The sequence below is a fragment of the Bombus terrestris genome, chromosome 15 (genome assembly GCF_910591885.1).
Source record: "Bombus terrestris chromosome 15, iyBomTerr1.2, whole genome shotgun sequence".
Taxonomy (NCBI): Eukaryota; Metazoa; Arthropoda; class Insecta; order Hymenoptera; family Apidae; genus Bombus; species Bombus terrestris.
Genome location: NC_063283.1, coordinates 4,412,066 through 4,426,017, shown reverse-complemented (window position 1 = coordinate 4,426,017; position 13,952 = coordinate 4,412,066). Strand labels below are relative to the sequence as shown.

General features: G+C 46.3%; 1 protein-coding gene across 2 annotated transcripts in view; it reads right to left on the bottom strand.

Moving 5' to 3' along the window:
* LOC100651542 (dendritic arbor reduction protein 1) overlaps positions 1-13,952 on the bottom strand; it is a 36,246-nt gene that overhangs the window by 4,785 nt on the left and 17,509 nt on the right. The window contains exon 2 of one of the 2 annotated variants that reach the window (XM_020866805.2): positions 834-1,439. In XM_020866805.2, coding sequence (XP_020722464.1) covers positions 834-1,439 — 606 coding nt within the window. Of the gene's footprint in view, positions 1-746; positions 1,440-13,952 lie in introns of both variants that reach the window. The other variant, XM_012316889.3, reaches the window with a different exon arrangement.

Sequence of the window (13,952 nt, the reverse complement as noted above, 5' to 3'; positions counted from 1 at the left end):
TGAACGAGGTGGGGGTTCTTGGAAGCATGAATGAACTGGCAAGGGGTGGTGGGAGACAGAGGTGAAGGCGGAGGCGGAGGCGGCGGCGATGCAGGGACGGGCGGAGAAGGGTTTCTGAATGTCGGGGTCGCTGAGTATTGATCCGCGACAGGCGGGCAGGTTCGATATTAGCCGTTTTCGCGAGAGCCAACCGATATACGTCACGCTGGCACATCATGCACTTGGCCGCGACGACCGAGGACTCGCAACGCGATCACTTTCGAAAATTGATGCGGAAAAGCCGGATTTTCGAAGGGGTGCTTGACGCAGCCACGAGGGTAACAGCAGCAGCAGGAGTTGGCAGATATGCAGAAAGCGAAAGTTGGGACGTTCGTGAAACACAGCAAGTGCAAGGTCGCTAAAGTTCGAATCGCACAGCCGATTACTACTGGTTTGGTGCGCGTTGTTCGACGAGCGTTTATTTTCACGTGTCTCGCGTCCGACGAGTTTCGAATTCCGCTATTCGATTATCGTGGAACACGTTTTAACGATCTGACCTCGTCGAGGCGTGCATACGCAAAGGATCTCTGTCGTACGAGAAAGATTCGATTAATAGGAAACTCGACGATGATAAAGTTATTTTACCACGCCACGACTACGAAGGATGAAAAGAAGAAGTTATCGTTGCCTGATCGAATTTTTGTTTTTGATTCTTTTTTGTTTCTTTTTTTTTTGTTTTTTGTTAAAGGACTGTTGATTGTAGGTACCTGAAATAGGAGGTGGCTCGACGAGCGCGGAAGGGCCGAAGAAGGACGGTAAATCGCTGCTGGTGGTAACCGGCGTGTTTAGGTCACCTGGTTTATCCTTCTCGTTAGGCTCCTGAAGATCGTCTCTGCATTCCCTGGAACAGTCCTTGTCCTCGGTGTTGACAGTCTGCAGATGCCTTTTCCCGTCGGTAGAATCGTTGGACGGCGAGGAGGCATCGACGTGTCGATGATGTTGATGGTCGTCGAGTCGTTGATGAGGATGATGATGGTGATGATGATGTTGTCGGCCATGGGGATCCGAGGAATCGGTATTGTTTTGATGCTGGGCTTGCAAGGGCGCGCAAGTTGCCAGCGACAAGGTTGGAATCGTTTTGTTGCAACTCGTGGACGAGGTGCAAGTGGTAGCGGCTGGCGTTGACGTGCCGCCAACACCACAAACGATCGAATTCGAGGATGTCGCCGCGTTGTACGGTAGACACGCGTCGAAACTAAGCTGCACTGTCTGAAGATTGAAGGTAGCATGAGGATGATGATGATGATGTCCGAGGGGTGGCGGTGAGAGCAAAAACGGGCTGGTGGCCGCGTGGGGCTGCGAGCCCACCACTTCCATGCCGTCCATCGTCATCCTCTGGAGTTGGTCGCCTCCCTGGCTGGCGGTGGCAACCTCCTCGGTACCGCACTGCGTGTCCTCGCCTGCGGTTGTATCGTTCAACGCTATTATTATGGTTAAAATGTTGTCCTTCCTCGGTCGTCCCGACACAGTTAAGCCTCTTTCTCTCTCCCACCGGATATACAAGCTCTACGCGAGTTAGCCCTTATCCGTCTTTTCAGTCTTAGTCTAGTAGAATCAGTTTCCCTTCGTCCTCTGTGCAACAACACCGACGCGACGTCGAAAGGGTTGAGAAGAGGGTCGCGTGGTACGAACTCTCGGTTCGTACACGAGCACACGATAGATCTAAACGTCAAGTCCGTTGAGATCGGTCGTATCTGTCCCTCTTTCCCTCCGTATAGCTCCAGTCACTGGGTTAGTAGTCAAGCGGACGTAGCACGCGCTCCCCCTTTTTTATCCGTCGCGCGGCACGCGCCGAGTCTCTCTTTCTCAGCGAGGTATACACACACGAGGGAGCGGACGCCGGGCGGCAAAAACCGTGTCTCGCGATCGCTCGCCTCTTTGTCCTTCCTTTTCTTTCCCTCTCTCTTCTCCCTTCGAGATCCCACTCTCTTTCGCGAGAGCGCGCGCGCCTGCGATCTGTCGCCGCGGCGGCGGCGGGATAGCTATACACCACCGCGAGCGCACAACCACCACCAACCACAAACCACTACCACCACCACCCAATTATACGCACGGAGACTCTCGAAAAATCCAATCTCACCGGATCGCGACCGATCCTCGTCTCGGTCTTCGTCCCGATCCGGAACGGCTGCCGCGCCGCGCCACGCCGGCCGGTCTGACCACCAGGGACTGCCGCCGGTTCGTTTCCCTCGAGCGCGCCCGCGCGCCACCAACGAACGAAGATGCGCGACTATGCGGATCCGCGGCTCGAGCCGGCGTCAAGGGATGAAACGCGGAACCGCGATTACTCTTCCTCCAAGACGTTAGTGGTTGTCACTTTTCGTCTGCCTTTTCTTCTAGAATATTTCGTTCGAAACGCCGGTCGTCCAAGTCCAAACTCACGAATTCGCAATTATATCAAAATGATGATTCTTTCACTCGCGAAATGAATGCTGTACGCGACGATGATTTGGCTCGCGCGCGCGCGAGTGTCTTGTAGGTGCAGGCGCGCGCGCGACCGCGCGCCTATTTGTCGTTCCGTGTCCTCCGTCCCTTTCTTTCTTCGCCGCTTCCTCTCTCTCCTTTTCCTCTCTCTCTCGTTCTTTCCGTTCGTCTCTTTCTATCTCCTTCGTCGGGTTTATCGTGTGCCTCGGTAGATATGTACCTCTCCGCGGTTAGGTGTGCGTGTCGGAGGCAGCAGATCGCGCGCTCGGATCGTCGGAGGACGCGCGATGCGTGGGGGTCGCGCACGAACTGAGCCGAGCGACGGCGCGCCCCGTAGTTTTATGAATGGACCGCGGAGACTGTCCCATATTTGGAAGCGGCGAGTCGACTGCCAGCCAATCCCCGCTCTGCGGTCCCCTATCAATGCGCGCCTGTCTGCGTGCCGCGTATATAGCCAACCGCGTATGTGTTACGTACACACGCGCCGCTACTCCCACCACGCAACCAGCACGTCGTCACTGCTCGCCACTGCTCGCAGGCATCTCTGCCCCCACCGTGCAGCTCTTCGCGCGCTCCCACCTTCCCCTAACTCCCCTCCACGTGATCGCTGCCCCCAGCTTGCCCCCTCCTTGGTGTTTCTCGGTTCTCCAGTGACGTAGACTGGCGTGACGTAGGACGCGGCGCGCGCGCTCGTCTCCCTTGCGATCGACAGCGTTCGAGACCTCGTTCGAGGATTTCCAGGAAAGAAGACACGCGGAGGAAAAGGAAAAATACAAAATATAGAACAAAGATACAGCGAATTTTGGAAACATGTAAAAATATTTAAATGAGCTGGGATAAGGGAGGGAAGTTTCTCCCGTCGTTGTATACCGTCAAGTATTCGATCTGTGGTAGACAATATCACGAATGCGCTACGTCCACCACCCCTCGTTCTTCCGCCTGCGTAAGCTCATAGCTGTTGACGCCGATGGCGCCGGCGTACCGACGGTTCACTCAGTGATAGACGTTGGTTTATCGTCAGTTCGAGAGTTTGCGGCCACCACCGGTGTCCCTTCTCGTGAACACGTATCGATCGAAGCGCGTCCACTTAGAGACGAAACTTCCCGTTAGTTTCTCTCGCTTATTCTCGAACGTGAGAATTATTTAGTCGCTGTAGCATTATATACTTTTTCGATATTAGATTATGCTAGATTTCGGGCCACGGATTACTATCAATTACGGTGAAATTGTCTTTGCTGTAGCTATCTGACATATCACTGCACGAAACTACTTATTTTTATTCTATCAGTAATAATCAAACATAATGATGTTTGCCAGAACATGTAAAGTACTCTAGTACTTCGCGAAAACGTTATTTTACTTTGTTTTCCTTATCTGTCTGGAATGTGATTCTTGTAGCAGTGAACGACTTATGTATATTCGATTGATCAATCACGATCAAACATTATAATTTCAAGAATGTGTAAGATTGCGTTTACTTTAATACTTGCCTAAAACATTACTTTATTCCGTTTTCCTTATCTCTCTTTGCAATGTAATTCCTGTAGCATCGAACGAAACTATTTATACATATTCAATTCATCAATGATAATCAAACACCGTGATATTTTGAATACCACGAACGATACTATGGACTCAGAGATACCAGTTTATAAATGATCTTTCCGGTGATGCGATTTTTTGATTAATATCGAGGCAGAGAGCGAACGAAGGAAGCGAAAACAGACGCGCAACAGGTGAGAGAGATTATTCTCTCTGCACGGGCGCGCGCACGTGTCGAATCTGTTTGAAAGCAGTGTTCGATTGCTCCGGCGACTAAACCGGGTGAACGGTGGCCCGCAAAGTTCCGGACTGGGTTTGCTACGGCAAAGGAGCAATTTCCTGTGCCACCGCGCCAGTTGCCACCACCTGTAAGAGCGCGCGTGCCGTTCAGCTATACGCGCTTCTATACATGCGTGCGTGTGTCCGGTTACGAGAGGCGCACGCGCGTCTGCGCACGCGCAAACGATCTTTTTCTCGCGGGCGTCGTGTAACCACCTGATGCCCTATTTGGGGCCACGCACTGCCACGCGACCATTCTCTGTCTCGTTTCCTTTTCCACATGCACGCCTCCGTTTGTCCCTCTCTCTTTTCCTCTTCTCCTCTCCTCTCCTCTTTTCAAAGCTTTCCTCTAGCTGCGATTCAAAGTATTTTGTTTGGCTTGTTCTCGATTGAAGGGTTTGCGACAATAAAGAGACAATATTCAAATTGTAGCTATTTATGGGAAGAGAGAGGTATAGGTTTCATATTCAAAAGCTTTATTGCTACGACTTTTACTTGACAAATACCAAAGTGATGAAGTCCACCTTTTATGAAGTTCTCAATTTTATTAAATTAGCGTTGGATATTTCAAGCAACGAGGGATCTATTTTCACAAATTTCTTTATCACAATACATGATTGTAAATTCTAAGATAAATTCTCAGACATAATGTTCGTTACTGTTATATTTTTCCATGGTTTAATTTATGGAGTTAATCAACTAGTCTTTGAGCGACCCGGTTTATGGCACCTTTCAAGAAAGTGATCCAATCTTGATTGCTTCTGTTGATTTACACAAATTATCGGAAAGTGGAGCTGCCTCGACCACTTCAATCTTTTTTTCGCCATTCGAACGACGCAGAGTTGAGGTTTGGAACTGAACGATCGGAGAATCGAATAAATTACGATGACTAAAAAAGGCTGCATTTGCCATTGTCGATCCCCAGGTGCCAGGTAGTAAAAGACACAAAGCAGTAGGAAACAGGAGATCGGTATAAAACGAGCGTGTCTGTGTTTCTCGATTTGCTTATTATTCCGTTGCTTAAACTTCGTTCTCTTCTACTGCTTCGATTTCTGTTCCACACAATGTGTTCGTCTCCGTCCATTCGTTGCATCGTTGTTTTTCCATGTTGTATTAATTTCTGGCTCGTTTGACCACGCAAACTCGCGACACGCGCGCGTGAAAATTGAGACTCGTAAACGGAAGCGATTTCATACAACGGAAGAACATTTATCGGGCAACGTGCGTTCACTCGTGATGGAAGCTGTCAGTGACTTCTCAGATAAAGGCACTTTAACCCGGTAAATTTTCAACAGAGGGAGAAGGAAACAGAAAACTGATAAATGCATATTGTTTTCGTTGTTGTTCGGAAAATTGACAGATCGTTAAAGCTTTATTTGTTTAGCTCCGATTTTATCCCATTGAAATAATTTTGTGCGCATTATCGCGACACTTTTCCTGAAAACGCAGGCGTTTCGAATCAATGGTTGAATAGTTGCGCGGCGACAGGTTGCGCGATATTATAATGAGTCAGTGCCATATATAAGTTCATAAGAAGCCTTTCGAGCGCGTTTAGGCGTTACGTTAGCGGATACGCGGCCGATTCGCGATCGTGCACCAATGTGTTTCCCAGTGAATTTTCGACCGCGTCGAAAGCCAAGTCGCTTATCTAACTCGGCAGAAACTCGAGCCAAGAAAGCTGTTCCGTACGACGCAACGCCTCTTGAGCTTCGAACGAGCACATGTTAGCTGGTGGAAACCAGAATACAGAAATTTCAAAGATTATGGCATTTTGAAAATTCAAAGTAGTGTCCGAGTCACAACATTTCGGTCGAACTATGCGATTTGCCTTGCAATTCAACGAAATTCGCTTATAAACGATTTTTAAACGATCTACATTTGAAAAGGGAATATTTGAGTTGTTATCAGGCACGCGACAAGCAGCGAAATATTGCATATCGTATACATACACTGGTATCTCGACGACATTGTTTTCTTTCGAGGATGTAACACTTCTATTCATCGGAAAGAAAGAAGTTGGTTCAATCTTCATACTCTCAGTTGTGTAATCAATATAATTCAATAACACGTGTATAGCTATTACTTTATTTTTGGAAGTTATTTCACAACATAATATCTTCTCGTTGACTCGAATAGCCCAGCCGTAAGTATACTTCGATCATTTCCTCGGTTTGATGTTTCTTCCCGCGGAACTTAAAAAACACGATAGATATTACCTCGTCTCTTATCAAGTTCGAGATTCGATTATAATTCTACTGCTTTCCTTCTCGATCATATTCGACACAATTACATCAAGAAACGTTAAGATACACCTTCAATTTCAGCAAAATATGAAACAAGTTCGCTCTTGCGTTAAACATTTTCCTCAAACGTAACAAATCTTTTCTGGTTACTAAAGTAAGAGCAAGATAGAGATATAAAAATGTGAAAATCGTAGTAGGATGAGCACGCTGAATCTTGGCCGAGCCAAGCAACCTTACTTTATCCCGCACAAATTCAAACCGATCGGAAATGTTCGAGATCTCATCACAACACTCGACGAAAACCATAATCTTCCGGCTCCACCATTAGGCGACACACACATACACACACACCCCATCCAATTGCAACTTCGTAGAAGCGAGTTGCGTCGCGTGGGTGTCGCGCGTGCATCGATCTCGACGCTTTGCGCACGCGGCCAAACCGGACACGCGGAACGTAATCGTCGCGCAATCTGCGGACGAGCAAGAAAGCGGCAGCAGGAGCGCAGCAGCACGCGGTCGCGTGTGCGTGTAGCGTGCCGGCCGCCACGGTATTCTGGCACGAAAACAAAACGTTCTAAAATTACCGACGGCTCTCGGGAAGGCGGTGGGCGCGCACTATTCGCGGCGCGACTCGCAGCGATTTTGCGCGGGCGAACGCCTCTATTTCGGGCCGCCACGCAACCACCTGAGCCGCCCAGCATCCCCAAATACCCGGGATGACTAGCACCGCGCTCTTCGAGAAGAACTCTCGTACACGGCCACGATGAGTCAGTCAACCAATGTAGACAATTTTTGGCATCCCTTCTAGATTCTTTGCTTTCAAAGTGCTCCGATAGGTACACTTTGTTGGTCCCGATTGTTTCGCCTACATGACGAAGGAGCGTTCAATTGGCCGGTATCAACGAGACAGCGCAGTGTTGACGATGAACATGTGGGCCGTGGGTGATTCTTGCCTGGCGGAAAACTGAATATCAACACTTGTTGATATTTGGTTTTCGAAGGGAGAGAATGACATGGGACATTCTGCGATGATTTCGATATAAGAGAGTCGATCTACTGGACTATTTCCCAAATTTCGTCTATTTCTTTAATATCCTCTGGGAGCTTCACGGAAGTTGGTAATTTGTGTCTCGGTACCAGTGTGGTACACGGTTATATGGAATACCAGTAATAAATAACCAGAGAAACAAAATTACACCATTTTCGCACGATACCGTCACAAGTAGGTGGTTTATAGCCGAAGAGCGAAACCGTGATGGTGAATGTGACTTGGAAAATGTCGAAAACAATCTTTTTTTAAAGATGGACGTTAGTCGCGCATCGAGATAACGAAATTGAGAAATTTGGGAAGAATGCAATCGATCGGTTTCTTGTCTTTCGAGAGATATCTTCGTAAATATCTTCGATAAATCTGTACATCTGTCTATAGATACCGTATAATGATACTATAAATAAAGAACATTAGCGAGAAAGAAGGAAGATTTCGTAACGATATTAACATAGTGATCAGCTTCAATTAAAGCGTGTTATACTATTTGTATAAGGAATTCTCGAAGAAAATAGTGGAAGAATCGTAGCAATGCGTGATTATGAAAGTCTTCTAACCTTTATCATATATAATATTCATGAACAAGAATTGTGGGTTCGTCTGAAGATTACAAGCAGTCTTGAGCAACCGCATAACGATGGTACACTAAACCAAGCTCCTTAACAACTTGTTAGCCATTATAACAGCGCGAAGCTAGGTATTTCGAGCATCGAATCAACCGAGATTTCGTAACGGCCAGTATACACGAATCGCTGCTTCATGAATCGCTGTGGTGTGTTTTTGGCAGTGGCCGGCATAAATTTCACCACCGAAAACAGCGACATAGACAGACGCAGATAGCGATATTCGCATCGTGAATATTTTATCGGGGCCAGGTGGCCTGGATCTCAATTAACTCGCCAATTGGAATAATTCTTCGGAAACGATAAAGCACATCAACGATCGAACCGATTTCCCTCGTAGTTGGCGCTCGTTAAAGCGGAACGTTTCGTTCCTCTGTGAACGCGACCGTGGAAAAATCGTCGCGTCAAGGGCAACGCCTCGAGGAAATCGATTATCCCCGATCGATGAGAGTCGTTCTTCATTTAGAACGGTCCCGATTGGGGGTCACGATCATTCAACGAAGGATCTTCGCTAAATTAGAGAGAGAGGGAGAGAGAGAATGAGATGCAGAGAAAGAGAGAGTTTAATCCTGGCGTTAACGAGGCCTCGAGGAACCTTTCCTCTCGCGGCTGATTCGAGACGCTCGTATTGATTACTCAATGCCCGTCCAGCGGGAGTAATCGCCAGAACGGGGAACAAGAAGTCGTAGTTTGTGTCTGTAACCCACATCCGAACGCAATTAGGGACGAGCGTGTTTTCGTTTGTAGCCCATCGTGCGTGATGCACGTACGCGATACACCGTTTCTCCTCGCGTGTACGTGTACACCCCCGCGCATAAGTATTAGGTCAGTTACGGAAAGCGGGGTTATCCTGAGAAATGATTAGGAAACTATCGAAGAATTATTATCCGGCCGGCTTGAAACTTATGTAAAGATGAATTAATTTCGCGAAGCGATACGATAGTGCGAAATGTAGAGGCAAAATTTTGTCGCGCTATTTATGACTTTGTTCAGCGAACGGAAGACGTCTTCTATGGTGGCGTTTAATGGTCTTTTGGCCGTTGCCTCGACCAATTCTGTTATTCATTCTTCTGTCGTATTTGCTTTTAGTTCATTTGGAATTTCGATTGATCTTAGACGAACTTCTTTGAGTTTCGCGTCTATTTCATATTTAGTCGAGTCTTCGCGATTCATCGCAAATCATTAACGAGCAACTTTTTGTTGCTGTTCCATGTTTTCTTTTCTTTTTTGAGAAAGTCGCCAGTGCGCACAAAATGTTTCCATAAGTTACTGGTTGGTGTGAACGTTTTGGAAGATGCAGCAACAAGAAGCGACGAAAAATGCCTCGTTGTTGCCTCGGTGGAGACTCGATCTTCCGTTGCTGCAGCTCTCACGAGTTCTTGCATCGTTATCTTGATTAATCAATTAATCAATGAATTAATCGTTTCCATGATAATTTAAAGCAATTGTCACATTTTAGCAGGAGATATCTTGATACTTATGCGCGGGAGTGTACGTGCGCTCGCGGTTTCAGGGGCGCATTAATCGCTAGCAGAGTAAAACGATGCACGATCCGTTGAGAGCGCAACGTCCGATCGGATCGTTACGTGTCACGAATCAATTTTTCACCGGTGCAGAGTGAATGGTGTTTGTCGTGTTTATGAAGGCTTCATTAAGAATTATCGCTGCATGTTTTTATGCAGTAATCTTGCATGTAAAAACGTACACACATACGGCATCGTAAATTGAAGTGGACGGGACGATTCGAAATTTGGACGTGTCATCGCGGGAAATACTTTCGCATGGATCAGGCCGACTGATCGATAGCGGCGTTAATGGTCACCGCGTGCAACGTCCTTTTAAGTCCGTTCCTGGCTTCGAGTGTTGGCATTACTCGATCTGGAAATGAGTCACGACGACGAGTCCGCGCGAACCTCTTTCGCACGTTTTTGCGCGGCACGATGCCGCGGTGATCGCCGATTAACGACCGTTTCCGGTGAAGCCGCGCGTTTGCTCAGGATTCCGCGTAGCTGGTCGCGCGCCCGCTTCCGGAGCGTTGCGCACTCGCGTCCTTACTGCGACGTTATTGCATCGATCGTCTTGATTGCTCTTTTCCTTCCACGATTTTTCCACTTTATTTATAGCGTCGACAACTGCAGACCAGCTCGTGCATTCGTTTCTTTCCTTTCTTTTTTATTTTTATTTTTTTTCTTCGTCGGATCAATAGGGCCAAGATCATTGAAACTCCTCCGTTGCATCGTTCTAACAATACCGATGACTTCATCCTCGGCAAGACGGACGACTTAATCGTTGCTGAAAGAGAGAACGAACTTCTTCGTAAGAAAAAGAAATATCGATCGATTTCCAAAACCTCGCGCGATTCCTTTTTCGACAGTTCGATGATGTAACGTAACGTAGTGGTTACAAGGTCGTCGTCAGCGTGAAAGAAGAAGAAGAAGAAGAGGAACGAAGTACTTTAGACGATCAAACAAAACGCAGGCTATTCAAGGGCCCTCGTAAAATCGTTGCCCGCGGCCGGCTGCCTCCGTTATCCATCAGCGTCGCTCTGCGCTTGCTTCGGCGAGGATCAAGATTTTCGTCTTAATCGTCGGCCCATTAAGGAAATTACGTGGGCTGCACGCGACCAAACGAGGATAGAGAGAGACGAAGAGAGAGAGAGAGACGAAGAGAGAGAGAAAGAGAGAGAGAGAAGGCTACCTGAACGCGTCAGCTTCATCGAGTAATCGACAGCTTCTTTTTTTTCCGGTAGCGAGCGCATGGGAGGAGACGCGTTCGGTTCGCGGCCGCGTCTATTTGCAGGAAATAGGTCAACGTCGTTCGCGAGTCAGAGCGGAGAAGCTTAAAGTCGTTCGTTCGTGCGTTGTTCGCGTGGAAAATGAGCGGAAGAACAGTGCCCGCGGATACGAGGCGCGGTTGTGCGGCCGTGAATCGAGCAGAAAAGAGAATTGCACGAGAAAATCTGTGCAATTAACATAATTGTCCAATAGGAAACAAGTCGTTAATAACAACGAATACTTCAACGGATACGTTTAATACGTATTTACGGGCGATATTAGCGTTACGGGCTCGGATACGGGGCGCGTTCTTAAAACGGTGACAGTTGATGTTTCCAAGGAGTCTGTAAATTTACTGTCGCGGAGGCGTAGAGGTGAATTTACTATCGAGCGGAGAACCGCGCGCGTTTCCAGAGCCGTAATTTACATCATACTTCCTCGTTTCTCGACCTTTTAATGCGTAATCTCGTTACAATGAGCCGGAGACGAGAGGGAAACAACCACCACGGTGAATCGACGCGCTCGTTATCGCGCTCTCCTGCTTTTTACTTTTCATTTTTCAGCTTTCGCCGGCGCTGCCCAACGCCAACACTATGGCTCGCTTGTCTTTCCTAACCGTAACCACGCTGCGATTTGTTTAAGAGAGTCAGCTATGCTTTGTTTTTTGAATCTGTTTTAGAAGCAGCCGTGCTTTTTTCCTTTATTCTTAATTGGTCTTTTTTAGCATCAGCAAGGTATGATACGCGATATATTTGGTAACTATAAAAATACCCAAAAATTTTCGGCTCTTGTACAAGCGCGAGATACGAGATGGTTCAAAAGTATCCTGTGTTTTTCTTCGATAACATGCGATTTAATAACCTGAGATTACTTTATCGTCGTTACAGCTATTTATAGAATATTATTACGCGACAATGCATCTAATATCTAAGACGCGATAACAAAATTGGCATGGAGGTTTATTTATGAAATATAACGCTTTAAGAAAATAACATTGAAGCAGAGAGAAATCGTGAAATAACGAAAGAAATCACACGTACCAATAACGATTGGTTTATTCGCTCAGACTCGAGATACTTCTTAACGTTGGGAAAATACGATTGGATGGAAAATGACTGAGAAAACGAAGCAGGGTTAAAGGTTCGGTAAAGTTAAATATTTTCCTGATAGAGTGTGTTCTTTTCGTATTACGTACGTGTAAAACTTACTACACGTTCTATCGACGATGTTATAATGCGACAACCTATGCGATCTCTTCCTTTTTCCCGTTCGTCTCCACTATTAATAAATAAACGCGACAAAGCGGCAGAACAAATCGGGCTGTGCGCGAAATAAGATGAAGCAAAGAGCGATCACGTATTAATAAACCTCTGATAACGTCAACGTCAGGTTAAAAAAAGGGAATAAAGACTGGAATCACTAAAAATACAATGGCTCTAGGATACATTGGATGAAAATACTTTATGTAAAATACGGTTTAAAAATAAGCCGTTCAAAATAGCTGTGTTGCGTGAAACGATGAAACTGGAGGGAGAATAGGGCCGACGCGAGAAGATTCAAACACGAAAGAGTGCAACGTGAAATACCTAGGTTTCCCGAATTCGATCCGATATTTATTCGATCGAAGTTAAGTTTCGTCGCTTTAAAACAATACCTTCCAAGAATAAATATCCTATATTTGTTCCAGTTTACTTTTATCCGCGACAGAGATATATTTGTCGCGACCAATGAGTCTATCGTTCACCTAATCGTCGTTACTTTCGACGGTTAGTTCGTTTACAGACCTCGCAGTCATCCCAAGCTATTCACCCCTGCTATTCACATCAAGTCGTCCCAAGCTATTCACATTAAGTCATCCGAAAAGTTTCTGTAGTTGTAGCACAGTCGCTTTTGAAGAATATAGTTTCTTTAGAATTGTACATTTTTATTTGAAACGTCCAGTTTATGCTCAACAATATCTCTGGCGATATGTATACCTTTATGTACGTAATAATGTTAATCTGGAAGGAAAAGAAACTGCAAGAACATGCGTGTATACCGTTTCGTTTGCCAAATTGTTCTTGCGTGAGGAAACTATCGAGCGTGCGTGGAAAAATGAAAATCGGGTGGAAATAAATGAAAGGAATACGAAGGGTGAGACAGAACGTCGATATCCCATTGATTCGGTCTTTGTAAGTTTTCCTATCCCCTTCGAAGCTTTATATTTAATTCTGAAAGCATGAAATCAGCTGGAAACTATCTATTTGAAATAAAACATAATCAGACGTAGAATACAACCAGCTGTATTTGTACAGTATCTGCAACACTTATGCGTTGTTGAAGTAAAATGCGGCAAAAACCGCAGAATAACTTAAATGAACAGACCGCGGATGTTTATGTTTTCTATTATCTTCTGAATTGAAATAAAGAAATGAATCGCAAATTGCGACTTGTTTCATCTGTTAAATATAACGAGTATTCTGTTTCGCATATTTTATTACTATTCCTATTGTTTTATATATTTGAACATCTTCAAACGTCCAATAAAATCGTAAAAATCCGCAGTCTACGAATAAATATCGGTCACCGTCGTTTCGATCGATGAGAAACGAAAGTTACCTGAGAATTAAGCGTCTCGGAGCGACGGTGGGCACGATAAAGTTTCTCGGGGCTCGTGGCGCAAATTGCTACGATTCACCCCATTTGTTCGATTGTGAAGAAGTTCCATGGAGGCACTGGTTTCACCGAAACACGGCACGAGGATCTTTGGATCCGCGTTTAAATAGCCGGGGTCGGGCTTGCGTTTTCGAAGACACAGCATCAATCGACGAGGCACGTACCGTCGGTGGAATTCGACTGACGATTCAACGGCACACACAATCGTCCCGAGAGACTATTTCTGACTCGAGTCCTATCGATCTTTCTCGCTCTGACTCGCTTGCACGCCTGTTTCCCTCGCAACGCTACGTGAGCGGGTTTGTCTCTCCCTAATAAACGGCAA